This window comes from Wasmannia auropunctata, unplaced genomic scaffold (genome assembly GCF_000956235.1).
Source record: "Wasmannia auropunctata unplaced genomic scaffold, wasmannia.A_1.0 LD336111.1, whole genome shotgun sequence".
Taxonomy (NCBI): Eukaryota; Metazoa; Arthropoda; class Insecta; order Hymenoptera; family Formicidae; genus Wasmannia; species Wasmannia auropunctata.
The window spans coordinates 2,099,733-2,117,788 of record NW_012026779.1 but is presented as its reverse complement, the minus strand read 5'-3'; the positions used below and the strand labels follow the sequence as shown (position 1 = coordinate 2,117,788).

Genomic DNA, 18,056 nt, shown 5'->3' with positions numbered 1-18,056 from the left:
AACGAATTTCGAGCCTCGATTTGCCCTCAGCGAGCGACAAACTCGCCAAATTTCGTCTCGTTTCGACGCATCGATCGCGAATTCGATTTTCTACCCGCCATAATCGCCCTACATTATCGACATCGTTGAGAGCTCGCATGGTTAAAAGTCCAGGTGGGTAATCACCAATCTTATCGACTCGACTATCCGTGTTATTGTCAATTTATATATTATCTAACGCTTTCGGTAATGCGAATTTCTGCAGTATCTTATCTACATGTCGATATTAGGTAACTATTTTTAAGCGATAAAAAGTCTTGTGACATGATATAGATGCGTTGTATACAATCACGATCAAGAAAGGTTGTAATCTCCTCGTTTCGCGAACGGAACGGAGCGAGAACATTTGTAAAAATAGAATCGCATCCGAATCTTCTTTGAGGTCGGGCCGACCTAGCTTTAACGTCGCCAGCGAATGTTTACATCCTCGATTCGTCGTTGACGTATATCGGAGCACCAGGTGAGATTACTGCAAACAAGTGAATAATAATGTTGTTACACTTGTTGGACGTGACGAGTTTTTCGCACATCGATCGCGTTCGATAATAGCTGGATATTAATATTTTCAAGCTTTTTTATTCGCTCCTTGTTTTTACTTTTTAAAAAGGATATAACGTTGTTATAAAATAATCTCGGGTTAACCTTCGAAAATATTCATCATATTTATGATTTTATTGCGTAATATTTTAGTTTACTCGCCTTAAAATTGTTTGGACGGAGCAGAAATTGAAATCGGATCTTCTCTTTTGCGTGTGTCAGGAGCTCAGATGCAATAATGGGTAATGCGGGAAGCAATCAGCCCGTCGGCCATCATCACGGCACCACGGTGAGCAGAGAGCACCGACATAGCAAGGATCATCCTCCACCTTCTCCAGGAAAGGAAGGCCAGGCGTTCGTCTTCGACAAGAGGCCCAGCCAGAAGATCGTGTTTCAGTCCTCCCACGAGGACGAGGAGTCGTACTTCGCCAAAGTAATATCGACAGATATCAAAATGACATTTACGTATACATGCGAAAATATTACATTGTAATTTTCTGTGGATGTAAATATAGAGCGGCCAGCAGGACGGGGAAGACTTCGGATCGCAGCGGCCGAGGTCCAACACAGTGTCCGAGGGTACCAAAGTTGCGGACAGCAAGGTGCTACCGACTGTTTTCAAGTGGGAAGGCGGTGGAAAGCAGGTATACATCAGCGGGACGTTCACCGGATGGAAAACATTGCCGATGGTAAAGAGCCACGGGGACTTTGTCACGATAATTGATCTGCCAGAGGGGGAGCATCAGTATAAATTTTTCGTTGACGGAGAATGGAGGCACGATCCTGGACTGGTGAGCGCGTTACATTTCTGAATTTAACTGCTCTGTATACATTTATATCGCTTGTGTACATAACGTTGTGTAACTCCATGCATTGTATGTCGCACATTAAATTCAGATGTTGTTGGTTTGATGTTGTAGAAAATCGTAGACAACGGCATGGGCTCCAAGAACAATTTAGTTTCTGTAAGGAAGTCTGACTTTGAGGTGTTTCAAGCTCTTGCAAAGGATAGCGAGGGTGTCAGTAGTAGTACTCAAACGGAGTACGGGCAAGAAATACCGCCGCACAAACCTTGGGAGAAGATAACCGGCCCGCCTATCTTGCCGCCGCATCTGCTACAAGTTATCCTTAACAAGGACACACCGTTATCCGTAAGTTGCTTTCACGTAACGAGACTTTTTTATCATCACGTACTATTTTTTTTTTCTTTTCAGTGTGAGCCTACTCTTCTACCTGAACCAAATCACGTTATGCTGAACCATCTTTATGCTCTGAGCATTAAAGACAGCGTGATGGTCCTGTCGGCCACGCATCGTTATCGCAAGAAATATGTCACAACTTTGCTTTACAAGCCGATTTAAATGTTAAGTCATTCCCGTGTTCGTTGGTGCTGTACATTTTTTAACTATCGCGGAATAACACAGGTGCCCGAGTGACGCGACATTGACGCGTAAAGTTTTTACGAGCTTCTTGGAGGCAAGGTAGAAGTTTATGATATCCCGAAACGGTTGGTTCTTCGCTACGTTTATTATACCTCAGTCATGTGTATAATATAATGTATAATTACTATAATATTTATTAAAGCCAGATATTTTATATTTGCTGTTCTTTCTTGCTGTCATCGGCAAATGGGATCGAATAGAGATTGTCTTAAGATACGTATATATATATCTTGAATATACAATTACACTTGTACATTATTTTCATTTAGACACTGTTGCTGGTTACTTCCGGTATGTACGCGTAAGGCGGGTCCGATCGCGTTCGAAGAAAGAATAGACCCTCGGCAGTCCGATCAACGTGCTCGCCCATCAGCACTACTTGCGAATTCGCGCATTTGCCGCTCGTGTATGAATCCCAGCTGTTGCATTTCCTAGCCGGCAGTCCCGTTTTCGAGTTTATACTTTCCGTGAAGTATACATACGACCGTCCGTGGCTGCAAGCCTCTAAAATAAGTGGAAGGAATACGTTGTTTCTGTTCTGTTTACACGAACTTGCACTAGTGACGGGACTAATATCTTTACCCATTATCTCGGGGAGGCAGCAACATCCGGGTTGAATCGCCGTGCCGGCGTTCGGATAAAAGTCCGCTTTTCCCAGCGGTTGAAGAAAGCCCAACACACCGCCGCAGGAGTGTATGACGTCGACGAATGCCGCATCCGTGGGATCCAAACGAGTTTTCTCGTCGGCGAGCATGTGGAATCCCGGCAGCGCTGGATCCAGACCCGTCACTCTGCCCAATTTCCCGGAACTCGTTGCACCGCCCGCATTTCCAGCCACGTGTGCGCCAAGGGAATGACCTTCATAAATTACCAACGGTAATGAAATTGCGATTACAAATAATAGCATTGTGTTATACAAGGCAATGTATGTACCGATAAAGTGAACGTCTTCCATTTTCAGTCCAGTCTCTTTCACTAAGAACTCTATAAAGTTGGCGGCGTCAGTCCCGACTCTCGCGGTGTTATGCATCGGTCCCAAGTAAAATGTGCTCGCGGCCAAGGGTTCCCAATCCACGAGGATGACGTTGTAGTCGCCGTGAGTGAGAAAGGCTGCACGAGAAAGAGTGCAAATTATTCGCGCCTCGCCACAGTAAATCTAATTCACAAAATAAATTGAAAAAAGACAAGCGGCCGCACCGTCTTTCATGTTCAGAAACCCGGTACTCATGGCGCTCGACTTCCATCCGTGCGTTATGAACTTCGTTTTTCGCGAGGGCTTGAAGTCGGAGCCGGCGAGATTCGTGGTGTCGTTCAGAGTCATCCGTATGCCCTCTTTCGGATGAGATCTTTAAAAAAAATAATAATATTACGGGGAGCTAGATTGAGTGTAACGGAGGAATATTTGCAGCGCGACAGCGTGTTGCTAAATAATATGCACATTGAAACTTAGCAATCGGATACCGAGTGTAGATTATGTAGGCTATTTCCGAGTTGTCCAACACGCCTGCCCTTTCGTCTTGGATCTTCAACACTGCTACCTGGGGCTGCCCATTGCCGTCGGGCATGAATATCCAATCCTCCCCGTAGCCGTCGTATCTTTGGCGCAAACCGCTTTCCCATTGTTGCGAGTAAACAGAGTACTGCAGTGTAACAAAAATGAAAATTTGTTTCGACCAAACTAGACTCGATAACATCTTACTGATATTTAATATCGTTATGAGGAAGGGAAATTCAATCACGTGAGTCGTGCGGACCTCGCATTAAAGCTACGAACCACGGTCGCAGCAATTGAACCACTGGTGCCGCAGGGTGAAGACTCCTTTTTAAATCCTGGCGGTATCACGATAACACGTTGGTATCCTTTCGTTTGGCCTAGTTTCTCCCGTTTTATCTCGCGTGTTGTATCGCGAGCGCGGAAGTACTGTCAAGCGGGGGATTATAATTACATTCAGCAAGGGTGCAGTTTTACACTGGATCGGAGTAGTGTGCGACCTCGTGGCTTGCATATCGCGCGCGACGTTGAAATCAGCATTGAAACCAGCAAACGAACGATAACTTCACAAGCGTTGTAAAGCAACTCAGTTATCGTGGATTATTTGCATTCGTTTTCTGATACCGCTCGTTTCAAACAATGATCACATTTATACGATATATTTATACAATTCGCATTATTTAAAAGCGCTTCAGAAAGGTAATGAGCGTGAAAGAATAAAAAAATGAAAGACGTATATAGTACGAACATATAATATATTATAGTTATAACTTGTTTTTTTTTTGCTCATCAATAACATCATTTTAGGACTCGTACAAAACGCGCATCCGTAGATATTGCATTCTAAGAATAAGGTACAAATCTCTGTACTCGGATTTATTGCTATGACGTTAGATATACTGTTTTTATTCTGTGAACGTCGATCGATCATTGCTTTTACGTTTTATGAAACAACAGAAAAAAATCGGTGAACACGACAGCCTAACTCTAGTAATGCACGAGTAATAAAATATGTTCAATACGTAGCAATCACATATGTATCTTTTTAAAACGTTAACCATACGTAAGTATTAAGAACACAGTAGAGAATTCGTTATACCAAGACTTCTTACGTTTTTTTCCCTCTTTACTATTTGCTAAAACGAAAATTAAACCAATTTATCGAGAGGATTATATTTTCACTAAGAGGAAAAGAGAGAGAAAAAGATTACTCACTTTCTTCGTTCACCTCATCGAGGTCGGTAGTTTTTCCAAACTCGCCATAACCAAAGCAACCTACTAAGGGTACTTTGGGGAATATTCTTTTAAATATTGTTGATTCTACGTTAGATTCATCGTACATTTCGGTTCCACGAGCTTTGCACACGAACATAAATCCTATGGAATGTTTCTTTAATTTCACTTGATCCTTAAATAATTTCAATCTCGCTTCGACTCGCTCCTTTGTGTTATATTTCCTCTCCAAAATCATGGACCACGTCTGCATAGCGCCAGTAATGAGAACGGCGAAACAACATGGTTTATGCGTTCTCTCAGTCGGTCTGGGTTTCTTTTGTCCTTTGCCGGTATGTGCACGCTGTGCGTAAATGTCTTGCAACACGCCACCCCATACGGAAACTACTTTATTTTTTGTGCTGAATATATGCAAAAAAGAAATAAACATTTATTATCGAACATTAGTAATTGTAGTACAACAGTTGTACATATCTGAATCATAAATTCAGATATGTATTATTACTTGGATTAAATGTACATTATACCTTTTTTGTATGACTGAGGCCCAACGCTTTGCTGTGATGTGACCGATATAATTACAAAATAACATAAGACACGTTGACGTTTCGTGATTCGAGGTAGATGTTTTGTTAATTATGCTAATTATCTCCTGATATTCGACCGTTGTGTCTATAAGTGCATGTGTTGTCACGTTGAACGATTTCACTCTCACGTTTGGGATTTCTGGCAAAAACGCACATGCCATATTCGGAAATGGATGATATTCCATTTCTTTGTCCATAATAACACCTCTACTGTACAACATTACAGCTTCACAATATTTAGGCAGCAAAGCTTCAATACGTTCTTGAAAAAAAAAAAAAAAAGAAGAATGATTTTAATCTTATATTATTCTGATTCATTATTAGGTAGAAAAATGAATAAAAGAACTAGTATTGAAATATTCAAAAAACAGTTTGATATAAATTAGAATAAAACATTTATATACTTGCTACTGTTGACAGGATCTTTTTATTCATTTGATTACTTATTTCTAGCGTAGAGAACATAAAAAAAAACATAAAATACATACCTTCTACATTGCGCGGTGTGTTTTCAGGAATAAAAAAGAAACCTGCCGATGGTTTAATTCTGATATTCTTGACATGAGATAAAAAGTCGTGTCGTGTTTTGTAATGCTGTATGAAGCAACAAGGACCTCTTGTTAATTTTTCATTATTTGCAGCTTCTTGCCAGGATCTGAAAATAATAATTTAATACTAAAATTTATGCTGAGTTTAGCTTACAATGTCATATACTCTTTATTCGCGATACAACGATGTTAAATATTACCACTAATAGTTTTATCATGAATAAAACTTTTAAAAACATATGATATAAAATGCCTCAAGAGATTATTTGTACTAAATCAAATCTTGTTCGTATCCATACACATGATGACAGAAAACCATAATCACGACATTCTGCTTGTATTAAATAAGTGTTTAAAACTAAATCGAGCATGGATCATCGATACGTACCTACAAACCATCGCAGAGCTCGCCAGATCTCTGGCATCTAAATATTTAAAGAGAATTCTCAAGATGTCATAGGTTAGATAGGTACTCGTGTCCAATGTATTTTCATTACTCTGCGTGTCGTCATCGTTCTTGGACACGCTAGGTTTTTCCTTCCGAATTCTCTTTCGTTTTGGCTCCTCCATTGATCCTTTTTTTCAATTCAAACTAGCCACTAGTCAAATATCACACGATCATAACACGATACAAGATCACCGCGAAAGTGACGAAAGTGCAACGCACGGCATGCACGTCGTAAACACAGCGTAGATGGTGTATATGGCATGTATGTGTGTGGTGTGTGTATGTGTGTGTGGTGTGTGTGTGTGTGGTGTGTGTCGGGTGTGATATAATATATATGTATTTATATGTATATAAAATTAATCGCAGTTCTATCTTCTTTCAATATTTAATTAAATAACTTATGCTTTATATTTAATTAAGTAATTGAGTAACCAACAATTATCGCGACTTCGTGACTGTTTATGATTATTGGAAAAATCGAGACAGTGTCTCAAAACAGCTGAGATGACCGCACATGTCTGTGGAGAGTGTAAACACTTTTCGTATATATGCATGTATGTACATCAGCTGTTCGATATATGTCACATACTTACATTCTATCATTTAAGAAATAAATGTAATGTATAAACCGTATAGTATGATACTTTATACATTTACATACAATAATGTTGTTTTTATCATTCGGAAGTGTACAAATCTCCAAGCTCTTACATACCCTAGTGTTTGTTTTATGTCAATTCTTTTTTATTAAAATTGAAAAAATACCACACACACATACCACATCTTTTATAAGTATATAAAAGTTTATTAATAAGATAACAAAAAATTCATGGTTCTTACAGGATAATCTTTGACATACATATATATAAACGTTACTGACTTTAAAATTATTTTAAGCAATGTGTTTGAATGAAAAGTTTAAATTATGTTTGGCATCGTTATAATACCTGGCTGAATATACGATATCGACATTGACACATGTGCTAATATTATCTGAGAACCTTTCGCGTCTTGCTGCAGGCGATTCAACTCAACAGGTTGTAGGATCGAGTCTTCTTTTCTGTAATTTAAAGTTGAAAATTACTGAATGTTGCACAAAAATATGTAATACATGTTTCAATTAATAAGTAAATACCTTATCACTACCAGGCTGTACAATGGTTGACCGGGATTCGCCTTTCTATAATGACGTGTACAGGAATACACGTTGTACGATATCTTGTGTTTGCTCTTTTTCCTTCGAACGATTCTTTCCGGCGCCGATTTTATTATAGCGAGCTTACTGAAGATTTCTGTCAACGAGGACGCGTTTCTCGGACCGACCAAAGGATTGAGAAGCCTCACGACTTGCACTTCATCTTCCTCACTTTCGTTCATATTTTTACAAACGTCGACCTCGTCGTCGATCGTGATGGTTTTCTCTTCGGACCATCTTCTCTTCAATTCCGTCCACGAGCTAGCTCCTAGACGTGTCGTAAAGGTAGGTCGATTAATGATCTCGTGGCCGACTAGACTATTGGCGTCATCGTGTCGTCGTCTCGCAGCAGGATGCGCACTGCCGTGCACCGACGCGTTCTCCATCGTTCTGCGCTGACAAAATCTTTGCTGCCACGAAACATTCTGATAGAAACCGTGTCGGAGGTGATTCTCCGTGAAGAAATTTCTCGTACGGTATCCGTCTATCATCGGCATCATGAAATTGTTCGTCTGTATGGTGAGACTTCTTTGCTGAACGGTGTTCCCATGGTTCCCGAAGGCGACAAATAAATTGTGAAACACATTCTGCGTGACTCTATTCTGCATATAAACGTCCGGGAGATAGTTGAATGGAAATCTGTATGCGTAAGGCAAGCTGAAGTTCGTTCCGTGTATCTGGTCCACAGCGTAAAACGATCGCGATGAACTGCGCAACGGTGAGCGTGGAGTTTGCAACAGAGCACTCCTGTTACTAATGGCAAGGGGACTCCTAGAGTGGGACGCGTTTTGTCTCGCGTTAGTTCTATCATCCTTGTAATTCTGTCGCGCTCGTTTGTCGTTTTCCTGCATATTTAAGAGCATCGTCCGATCGTATCGATATATGCTCTTCTGGGGCCTTATACTGTGTGGTATATATCGCCTGGAAATTTTCTCGTTAATTTCCGATTGGACGGCGATATTCGGCAGCAGATTCAACATTTCCATTCTTGTCATACAACGTGGCAATTCCTGAATCTCATCATCAGACAACTCAATCACCTGAAATTGAAGAGAGAAAGAATTAGAAGGATTTAAAAGGAATTTCTGACAAATGCCTTGCACTACACGTATTTTATAGGGTGTGCTTACCTCGTGCTTTGACTTCTTCGCGTGTAACTCATCAATTTGCGTCAATACCTTCCGCTTCTCTGTATGCCTGGGATTTTCATCCGTGACACCGGTATCGATTATAGAAATTTCCGGAGGTGATACCTTATTATCGTTCCTCTTAGGCATCTGCTTCACATTACGCTGAATGCGAGAACCCGGCCACTTTGATACTTTGCACGATGTGTCTCTGAGAATTTTGATATTGCCTAACAAAGTCTCGTTGGAAATTATTTCTGGCTTAGAATTTCGAGCTTTCTCTTCGCCGTTTCTAGCGTTTTCTGTCGTATTGTTTTCCGCCACTTGCGAAGTGTCTGGTTTATTTTCACAGTCATTTTCGCAACTTTCTATGTTACACAGCATCTGATCTACTAGATTAGATACCGTTTGTTTTACAGATTCTTGCACAGCAGTCTTCTCGTGGTCTTTTATATTGAGACTGGCCGAGGATTTATCCGAGGTCTCCGGCACATTCTCCGCTAAAGTTAGTTTTGATGTCCTTGTGGTCCGCTTGTTCTGTGGTTGGTTGTCAGACATTCTCAGTCCGGTCTCAGGCTCAACAATAATTTTCCGTTTAGTGGAAGTAGACTCATCTGATCTGTTGCATTTGTCTGACTCTTCGTAGAAGTAGCGCTGTATACGGTAGCCATACCGTGTCAATTGACTGTAAACCCTATATTCTTCCAGGGTACACGTCGAGTTATCGATCAAGATTTCGTATGCTTGCTGGACTGAGCATGACAATCCATTCCAAATGAGTTCGAGACAATTCTATAATGCATACAAGAGAATAGGTTAAATAAACTTGAAGTAATAATGGACACTGTTAAAAAAATATGATTATACAGATTGTAGAATACATACCGTTTCTATGAGAAATAATGCTTCCTCCGGTAGCAGGTATAAGGAACCGTTTTTTTCCAGACCAAAATTGCTCCAATCCTGACCAGATCTTTTAGTAACAATGGCTCTCTTTTGGGATGGTAGCCACTCGGCACTGGCTAACTCTGAGATACGTTCGACTCTCTCGATTTTTAACAAGTCTCTACGATTTTTGAGTCCCTTCTCAATCTGAACATTTTGGAGCCAAGAGTTATCGGGTTCGAAATGCTTCTTCCCACTTTTAGGTAAAGTTATCAAGGACCTCTCCAATTCTTGCAGTATGCAATTGCTGATACCCTTGTTGCACAACAATTCTTTGGCCCTGTTCGTAAAGAACGTATCGACTTTTACTTGACCAATTAATTATGTCATTAAACGCATGCATTATTAATTACAACTTTCAATAAAACGAACGATGCAATTTTATATTAATTCAAGATTTATCCAGGATAAAATAAATTATATTTCTATCTTTGAAAAGCTCTTTCATTAAAATTAAAATGTAGGATAGTATGATCCCTTTACACCTGGGCAGTGCCAGTTAAACTGCTGATAACTCCGATTAATTACTCTTGCGACGAACATTATTGTAAAAAAAAAAAACGTTATAATGAGCTGCCAGACTCACGTTAGCGTATTGCACGGTAATTTTTCCGGTGGCTCATCCATGACGAGAAATAGATATCTACGGGAAACAGAGCTGCAGAACGCATGAAACGTAGTTCGAGATACTCATGTTGAAATTCCACGATGTTATTTAAAAACGTATAGAGTGCTCAAATAACAAGTATCCACGCCGGCGAATCGGCGGCGAGTCACGGTATGATCAATGTAGATTGCGTCACCCTGTACACATCGTGGTGTGTATCAGAACAGACATGCAACTGATGCAACACCTCGATCATCAATGTTTGTTCTTTGTAGCTAAATTCTCTATACACTTTATCTCTGTTTTCCTTTTTTCTCCAGTATATCCATATGTCTAACTTGTTTTTAGTACAAGAAAGATAGAACGTAGTGCAGCTAGAAAGAATAGAAATAATCGGAGGATGCACCGACGAGATAAACAGTAGCTCGTCGGTGGACGGTGGAGGACGTCACATCTAGGGGAAACACAGTTAAATTTTGGAACGCAGCCCAGTAAAGTGTGTTCGTGCTGCTCGAAATCCCCCAAAATTTATGCGCTATACAGTGCGAGCAACCTTCCGATCGCGGATCGGTCGAGGGGCGCTGGAGCCGCTGGAGGGCGCGACGGTTTTCCGATCCCGATTCCCCGCGCGCGTCACCAGCGAATTAGTGCGCGATTAAATACGAGTTCGTAAACGGAAAGCGGACCACTCCTCTCGCTCGCGGGTCTCCACGCGATGCGCGTAACCGACGTTCCCGACACCCTGCTCTGAGTATCCTCGTCCCCGTAGACGCGCGAACGCGGTGATGCTAGTCGCGCGCAGCACGCGCTGACACGACACACGGTGGATTCGACTCTACCAGGAAATCGCGATTCCGAGGTGAGCGCCGATGACACGCGACTCGAGGAATGCGCGTTTGGGCGTTGACCGCCGCGCGCTGCCTAACCCCGCGAAACCGACTCCGCTTCTCGCCGCAGTTAGTTTTTAACGCATCGACGGCCGGAGAGCGATGCTAGGTACTCGATTGATTTACGCAAAAAATTGACCGCGCCCAACGTGTGCTTGCTGCTGGCCAATTAAAGACGCTGACGGTTATAGGTGTCAGTATTTATTTACGTCACGGATCTTTAATGCGGCTAGAGAATAGGGAACAATTAACTATAATTGATGCTACATCATTACTCTCGCGTTGTTCACGAGTTCATTCTTGTATCGTTTTGAATTTCGACACATCACGACGTCCAAGAGATTATCCCTCGAAAGTATTTTCTCAACGTTCTGGAACGCAAATGAATGAGTCATATATTTCAGAAAAGATGTTGATCTGGATCCTCCTGTTATTCCTGGCCTCTGGAAATGGCCAGTTCACCCCGGACCAACCCTGGCCACCAGAGCAACCCTGGCCACCAGAACCACCGATAGAATCCACTCCTAGGCCTCCATGGAATCGTTATGACGATCGGGATCAGACCACTCCCAGGGTTCCATGGAATCGTTACCCCGAAGATCGGGATCAGAATGCAGGCTTTGGATTTTGGAATCCTTTAGGTCAAAATGAGAATGTCATGATTAAAGAAACGTGAGTATCGCCATGTCGAGTCTGACATTGAGAAAGAATATTCAATAGGGAACCACCGAATGATTCACTTATAACGAATATTTTTTATGCAGCACATACTTCATAGTTGCATCTCGCATGGTCAGACCAGGTCAAGTGTACAGACTCGCCGTGAACATTCTTCATAGCCCACTGCCTATGATGGTGCGTTCATCCATTCAGCGAAATGGCGTGGAAATAGCGGCGGACCATCAAGAAGTAAAGGAGGGCATACCTGAGACTTTGATGATGCGCATGCCACCCACTTCCGTGGGTGGTGACTACAAGTTACGCGTGGAAGGGATGTACAACAGTCTGACCGGTGGCCAGGCCTTCCTGAATGAGACCAAACTGATATTCTCGCAGCGCTCTATGACTATTTTCATACAGCTGGACAAGCCCATGTACATGCAAGGCGAGACAGTGCGTTTCAGAACAATCCCGATCGACACGGAGTTGAAGGCCTACAACAATCCCGTCGACGTATATATGTTAGATCCGAACAGAAGAATTATGAGAAGGTGGCTCAGCAGGCAGAGCAACCTGGGCACAGTGTCGCTGTCGTATCAGCTTTCCGATCAACCGGTTTTCGGCGAATGGATCGTGCAAGTAATAGCGCAGAATCAAGTGGAGGAGAAGACATTCCTCGTGGAAGAGTACTACCAAACGCGTTTTGAGGTTAACGTCACGATGCCGGCGTTCTTCTTTGACAACGATCCCTACATTTACGGTATCATTCAGGCGAATTACACCTCGGGCGCGCCGGTGCGGGGTAATCTGACTCTGAAAGCCAGTTTCAAGCCGCTAGAAAGAACGCGCAATCCCTCATTGGCGATCGAACCAGTCGAGAGGTACTTCAATTTCAACGAGTATTATCCATCGTGGTTTAGGATACTTAATTTCTACGAGGACAGAATACCAGTATTGCGATTCTTCAACGGAACGTACCACTTCCGATATCCTATGCAGGAATTACTCAGCTTTATTCCATCGACTGAAGGATTGGAGGTTACCGTGGTCGCGACAGTAGGCGAGAGATTCCTAGACGAGGTGATCGTCGGCTACTCTACGGCAAGGATCTTCAATTCCACCACGAAGGTCCGTTTCTTTGGCGGTAGTCCGCAGGTGTTCAAGCCAGCGATGCCGTTTACCTTGAACCTGGTCGCGTCCTTCCACGACAACTCGCCGCTACGACCCACGCAGCTCAGGGACGCTCTGATGGAGGTCCGCGCGGACGTCGAGATGCGAACTGGCGGACGTCGCAGCATTGACACCATATATCCGAGAGCGTCGCCGGAACACGCGGACGTGTGGAACGTGAAGATGGATCTCAGGAAGCTGCTCGGGCTGGAGCAAGACGCCGACCGCGCCAATCAGATTCTGAACGACGTCACCTCCATGAGAGTCTCCGCGCATATCACTGACGGCGAAGGTTACAGAGCGCAGACCGAACTGTTGCTGCTCGCCCATGAGTCTCCGAATATGAGGCACATCAAGATATCGACATCCACCGAGAAGCCCAAAGTCGGCGAGTACATGGTGTTCCATGTGCAGACTAACTTCTACATCGATGCCTTTAATTATCTTATCATGGCCAAAGGCATCGTACTTCTGTCTGGCGAGGACAATATGCAGCACAATATAAAGACTTTCGCGATTCCTCTGAGCCCGGAGATGGCACCCGTCGCAACGGCGGTGGTGTATTACGTGGGCCGCTATGGCGAAGTGGTCGCAGATTCACTGACCTTCCCGGTGAACGGCATCTCGCGCAACAACTTTACCGTGTTCATTAACAACAAGAAGGCAAGGACGGGCGAGCGCGTCGAGGTGGCCATCTACGGCGAACCGGGCGCCTACGTCGCCTTGTCGGGCATCGACCGCTCGTTCTACACTATGCAGGCAGGCAATGAGCTGACGTATGCGAACGTGATCACGAAGATGGCGCACTTCGACGAGGAGACCAACGGCACGCACACGCACACCTGGCAGTATCACGATGGCGATCCGGATGAGTTGGTATATTATCCGTCCTCCACCTTCGGTATCGACGTTAATCGCACGTTCGATTACATCGGTCTAGTCGTCTTCACGGACACTGTGTTACACCGACGGCCCGATTTCTGCAACCGGACGCAAGGATACGGCGAGTGCCTCACTGGTCGATGCTACAGGCTGGAGAAAAGATGCGACGGTATATTCGATTGCGATGACGGGTCGGACGAGGCGCGATGCGTCGAGCGGAACGCGACTGACTTAGCACAGTTTCGCAAGTGGCGGTTCAATCGGATTCAAAGGCAGTACGAGAATGTTTGGCTGTGGAAGGACATCAATATCGGCCCGCATGGCCGACAGATCTTCAACCTGGACGTACCGCGGAGACCGGTACACTGGATGGTCACCGTGTTCAGCATGTCGCCCAGCATCGGGTTCGGTATGTTGCCGAAGGCGCTAGAATACACCGGGGTTCTGCCGTTTTATATAAACGTGGAGATGCCGACTCGCAGCAGACAAGGCGAGCAAATTGGTATTCGCGTGTCGGTCTTCAACTACATGCGTTACAATATCGAGGCAACAGTAGTCTTGGCGGGATCCAAAGACTACAAGTTCGTTCACGTTGAGGACGACGGCATTGTGCAATCGTACAAGCCGCGCACATCTTTCGGCGAGCATCAATTCTTCATCTGGATCCCCGCTCAGGACGCCAGTATCGTTTATCTGCCCATCGTGCCGGTGAGACTCGGCGACATTAAAGTTCATGTCTACGCGACCACGCTGATCGGCAGGGACTCGGTGACTCGCAACCTGCATGTCGAGGCGGATGGGCTGCCGCAGTATCGACATCAATCGATTCTGCTGGATCTCAGCAATCGCGCCTACGTGTTCCAGTACATGCACGTGAACATCACCGAGACGCCCATCATATCGTCGTATGACGAGAATCGTTACTACGTATTCGGGTCTAACAAAGCGACCATCAGCCTGGTCGGCGACGTGGTCGGGCCTATCTTCCCGACGATGCCGGTGAACGCAACGAGCCTTATGAGTCTGCCGATGGACTGCGCCGAGCAGACCATGTTCAGCTTCGCCGCCAATATGTACACCACCCTGTACATGCGCTTAATCAATCAGCGCAATCGCACGCAGGAGAAGGAGAGCTTCTACTACATGAACATCGGCTATCAGAGGCAGTTGTCGTTCATGAATCCCGACGGGTCTTTCAGCTTTTTCCGCACCGATTGGAACCAGTCGATGCCGAGTGTCTGGCTGACGGCGTTCTGCGCGCGAATTTTCCAGGAGGCCAGCTTCTACGAGTGGGAAAACTACTTGTACATTGATCCCGAGGTGATCGCCCAGGCGGTTTCTTGGGTATTGAAACATCAGACACCGGAAGGCGCGTTCTACGAGGTGACCTGGCTGCCGGACCGAAAGATGAACAGCTCCTTGAATTACAGAAATGATATAATCGCCCATCGAAACATCAGTCTCACCGCTCATGTACTCATCACACTGGAGAGCGTCAAGGATCTCACGGGCGGTCTAGGGTCTCAAGTGGCTCTGAGCGCGGCCAACGCTATCAAATGGTTAGAGAGAAATCTGAAGCTGTTAGAAGAACGCGGTAAGCCTTACGAAATAGCGATAGTAGCCTATGCACTCTTGGTGGCGAAAGCCTCGACTGCCGAGCAAGCCTTCAACATCCTGGCGAGACACGCACGAAGAGAGGGCGGATTGACGTACTGGGGCAGAGAACAAGTGCCGCTTCCTCCGTACAAGATGGAGAATCAGAAGCCCTTCCTGCTGCCGCGCTTACCCTACAAATACGACTCGGAGAACATCGAGACAACTGCATACGCGCTACTCGTTCACGTCGCCCGGCAGGAGATCATGATTGAGCCGATAGTGAAGTGGTTGAACGCGCAGAGATTAACGGACGGTGGATGGGCCTCCACTCAGGATACCGTTTGGGCGATGAAGGCGCTGATGGAGTATACCGTCAGATCGAGAATCAGGGACGTCAGTGCGCTCACGGTATCAATAGAGGCTACCTCTTTGCCGGGGCAGACCAAGATGTTGACCGTGAACGACAAAAATCTAGCGAAACTTCAAACTATTGAGGTACGTAATATTTTGAGACAGCTATATTTCGCAAGACGTATCAAAATAACTCAATTCAATTGCATTATTATATCATTTTTGTTTTCAGATTCCGGAAGCGTGGGGAACTGTAAAAGTGCAGGCGAAGGGTGCGGGCTATGCTATTCTGCAGATGCATGTGCAGTATAATGTGGATATAAAGAGATTCCAAACAGAGCCGCCGATTAAAGCTTTCGATCTAGTCACCAGAGCGAATTTTCATGGCAGAAATCAGTCTCATATCTCGTACCTTAGTTGTCAAAGGTGAGAGGCTGCATAATCATAATATTTATAGCTATTATCTTTATGCCTGTAAAAAAACGTATTGCACTTTCGTACAGATGGACGAATCTCAACGAATCTGCGCGCTCCGGTATGGCCGTGTTGGATGTAGGCATACCAACCGGCTACATAATTCAGCAACAAACTCTGGACAGATACACCCTGTCGAGGCAGGTGAGGAATCTCCAGAGAGCGCGTTTCCAAGAAAAGAAAGTGCTCTTCTACTTTGATTATCTGGACAGCGAAGAGACGTGCGTGAACTTCACGGTGGAACGTTGGTATCCGGTCGCAAATATGTCGCGATATCTTTCCATTCGCGTTTACGATTACTATTCGCCAGGTATTTATATATAAATATATATCACTAAATTTTACTTTACAATATATGCATATTGATTTTTACTCATCATTTCTGTTTCAGAACGTTTCAACGAATCTATATTCGACGCACTGCCTACATACACATTAAATATATGCGAAGTTTGCGGCAGTTCTCAGTGCCCCTACTGCCACATTTACAATGCTGCTATGCTTGTAAGTACACCGACAGGTTTTCTACTCATCGTATCGCTGATCGTCACATTAACAAGGTACTTCCGAACGCAGCACTTCAGAGACGGCTAGCGTTAATCGAAAGGTAAAAAACATTCGATCCTCATCCGTTTCTATTGCCATGATTTGTCTTTGCCTAACGGAGCACAAATATGGAACGATACGATCATCAGAACGTAGTACATGTTTTTACGAATCTCATTACTAACAATAAGTGTCTGAAGAGCCGATTTAAATAATCTTTCTTCCTCTTTTAATTTGTTCAAAGCTGCTTACATGGCAGCGACAATTTTCTTTAGCTCCTTAGAAAGCTCCTTAGAAACAATCGTCAGTTGGTAATAGCAATGAATTCTCTGGGCTGTATTCTTCTATCTGAAGATACTAATGTACACATATAAATAGTACTATCCAATCAGTTGTTTTCGTGCCTTTTTGATTGAGAATCAGAACGACATGTTTATTACAAATTCCAGGATTTTAGGATCTTTAAATATATGACGTACCTAGAATTACATAAACAACTTTGATTCTAAAAATAAATGCGATACTCACGTTAAAGATCTTTTTTGCTACGCAATGTGTGGCACAGGATGTTTCGTATTTTTATAAAAATCTCACGATTTTTTCGTATACTTATTTTTATATATTTTCGTATTTTTAAACGACTTTATAATTTTTGTACGATTACATTTTGTCAAGAATGAAATAGGAACAATTAATATTTTATTGCTTACTCGAAGGCCTATATAATATAGCTATAGAATGTCTAGTATTATTTATACTTCTGAGTTATACGAAACGTAAAAAAACTGATATCATGAGATTGCACGATCAAAAGTAATTATTTCTGAAAGTATTAACATATTTTATATAACTTCGTGCAGTTTATATTATGTCTATATTTTTATTTTATTGTGTTATGATTATTATCTATAAATATTATCCGTCCTGTTTTTAAATTTTAGAATACATGAAATTTGTTTTTTTTTTTTTTTACACGGTTAGGGCATCGTACTTTTGGAGGCAAAGCATTTGAAGCAGGGGTCGGTCGTATTTAAAATAACATTATTTAAAATATATACTTTTAATTAAAAAAAGCATAAGAGTTATTTAGTATTTATTATTTTAAATAGCTTCTGATCAATTTTTTATTAAATATTTTAAATATGTTTTTGAAATCTATTTTATATTTTTCATTTTAAATAAGTTGTATCAGTTATTTTACCGACCCCTAATCCGAAGTACAAATCAAGTAATAGTTGCGGCCGGCGATTTTCGTTAGCTACTCTATTTTTACCAAAAGATTTACGACAA

At 43.2% G+C, this 18,056-nt stretch overlaps 5 protein-coding genes across 9 annotated transcripts; 2 read left to right on the top strand and 3 right to left on the bottom strand.

The window, feature by feature from the left end:
• Positions 1–243: 243 nt before the first annotated feature.
• Positions 244–2,174, top strand: LOC105449252 (5'-AMP-activated protein kinase subunit beta-2). 3 transcript variants are annotated; one of them, XM_011688361.1, is made up of 5 exons: positions 244–499; positions 730–1,009; positions 1,092–1,367; positions 1,497–1,727; positions 1,791–2,174. In XM_011688361.1, the coding sequence occupies exons 2-5, from the start codon at positions 815–817 to the stop codon at positions 1,935–1,937; spliced, it is 849 nt and encodes a 282-aa protein (XP_011686663.1). In that variant the 5' UTR covers positions 244–499; positions 730–814; the 3' UTR covers positions 1,938–2,174. The 3 variants fall into 3 exon arrangements, with proteins under 3 accessions (XP_011686663.1, XP_011686658.1, XP_011686674.1); XM_011688356.1 differs by having other exon boundaries at positions 245–499; positions 799–1,009; XM_011688372.1 differs by lacking the exon at positions 244–499 and adding an exon at positions 516–717 and having other exon boundaries at positions 799–1,009.
• Positions 2,085–3,942, bottom strand: LOC105450428 (pancreatic triacylglycerol lipase-like; the record flags this gene model as incomplete). The annotated part of the gene is made up of 6 exons (XM_011690265.1): positions 2,085–2,522; positions 2,601–2,876; positions 2,952–3,128; positions 3,216–3,364; positions 3,480–3,658; positions 3,793–3,942. Coding segments are annotated over 6 exons (1,170 nt in total), but the record flags the coding sequence as incomplete, so codon positions are not given.
• A 306-nt stretch (positions 3,943–4,248) lies between these two features.
• On the bottom strand, positions 4,249–6,612 carry LOC105449266 (F-box only protein 22-like). The gene is made up of 5 exons (XM_011688384.1): positions 6,267–6,612; positions 5,819–5,985; positions 5,271–5,592; positions 4,726–5,144; positions 4,249–4,646 (listed from the first exon to the last, which is right to left on the bottom strand). Exons 1-5 carry the CDS (start codon positions 6,446–6,448, stop codon positions 4,564–4,566), a joined length of 1,173 nt encoding a protein of 390 aa, XP_011686686.1. The 5' UTR covers positions 6,449–6,612; the 3' UTR covers positions 4,249–4,563.
• Positions 6,613–7,108: 496 nt separating this feature from the next.
• LOC105449246 lies at positions 7,109–10,649 on the bottom strand. Its single transcript, XM_011688344.1, has 5 exons — positions 10,180–10,649; positions 9,534–9,873; positions 8,652–9,440; positions 7,462–8,561; positions 7,109–7,386 (listed from the first exon to the last, which is right to left on the bottom strand). Exons 1-5 carry the CDS (start codon positions 10,218–10,220, stop codon positions 7,245–7,247), a joined length of 2,412 nt encoding a protein of 803 aa, XP_011686646.1. The 5' UTR covers positions 10,221–10,649; the 3' UTR covers positions 7,109–7,244.
• Positions 10,650–10,809: 160 nt separating this feature from the next.
• On the top strand, positions 10,810–17,652 carry LOC105449232 (CD109 antigen). Of its 3 annotated transcripts, none has more exons than XM_011688330.1 (6): positions 10,810–11,059; positions 11,497–11,759; positions 11,852–15,890; positions 15,979–16,172; positions 16,250–16,530; positions 16,612–17,652. In XM_011688330.1, exons 2-6 carry the CDS (start codon positions 11,497–11,499, stop codon positions 16,812–16,814), a joined length of 4,980 nt encoding a protein of 1,659 aa, XP_011686632.1. In that variant the 5' UTR covers positions 10,810–11,059; the 3' UTR covers positions 16,815–17,652. The 3 variants fall into 3 exon arrangements, with proteins under 3 accessions (XP_011686632.1, XP_011686616.1, XP_011686624.1); XM_011688314.1 differs by having other exon boundaries at positions 11,492–11,759; XM_011688322.1 differs by lacking the exon at positions 10,810–11,059 and adding an exon at positions 11,081–11,278 and having other exon boundaries at positions 11,492–11,759.
• Positions 17,653–18,056: the final 404 nt, after the last annotated feature.

Excerpts from the sequence above, each read along its gene's own strand:
- LOC105449252 (XM_011688361.1), top strand. The coding sequence starts at position 815 with ATGGGTAATGCGGGAAGCAATCAGCCCGTCGGCCATCATCACGGCACC. Across the intron at positions 1,010-1,091 it reads AGGAGTCGTACTTCGCCAAA|AGCGGCCAGCAGGACGGGGA; the intron begins GTAATATCGACA and ends ATGTAAATATAG. Across the intron at positions 1,728-1,790 it reads ACAAGGACACACCGTTATCC|TGTGAGCCTACTCTTCTACC; the intron begins GTAAGTTGCTTT and ends TTTTCTTTTCAG.
- LOC105449266 (XM_011688384.1), bottom strand. The coding sequence starts at position 6,448 with ATGGAGGAGCCAAAACGAAAGAGAATTCGGAAGGAAAAACCTAGCGTG. Across the intron at positions 5,986-6,266 it reads AGCTCTGCGATGGTTTGTAG|ATCCTGGCAAGAAGCTGCAA; the intron begins GTACGTATCGAT and ends TATTATTTTCAG. Across the intron at positions 5,145-5,270 it reads GCCTCAGTCATACAAAAAAG|CACAAAAAATAAAGTAGTTT; the intron begins GTATAATGTACA and ends GCATATATTCAG.
- LOC105449246 (XM_011688344.1), bottom strand. The coding sequence starts at position 10,220 with ATGGATGAGCCACCGGAAAAATTACCGTGCAATACGCTAAC. Across the intron at positions 8,562-8,651 it reads CGAAGAAGTCAAAGCACGAG|GTGATTGAGTTGTCTGATGA; the intron begins GTAAGCACACCC and ends CTTCAATTTCAG. Across the intron at positions 7,387-7,461 it reads TACAGCCTGGTAGTGATAAG|AAAAGAAGACTCGATCCTAC; the intron begins GTATTTACTTAT and ends TTTAAATTACAG.
- LOC105449232 (XM_011688330.1), top strand. The coding sequence starts at position 11,497 with ATGTTGATCTGGATCCTCCTGTTATTCCTGGCCTCTGGAAATGGCCAG. Across the intron at positions 11,760-11,851 it reads AATGTCATGATTAAAGAAAC|CACATACTTCATAGTTGCAT; the intron begins GTGAGTATCGCC and ends TTTTTTATGCAG. Across the intron at positions 16,531-16,611 it reads TTACGATTACTATTCGCCAG|AACGTTTCAACGAATCTATA; the intron begins GTATTTATATAT and ends TTTCTGTTTCAG.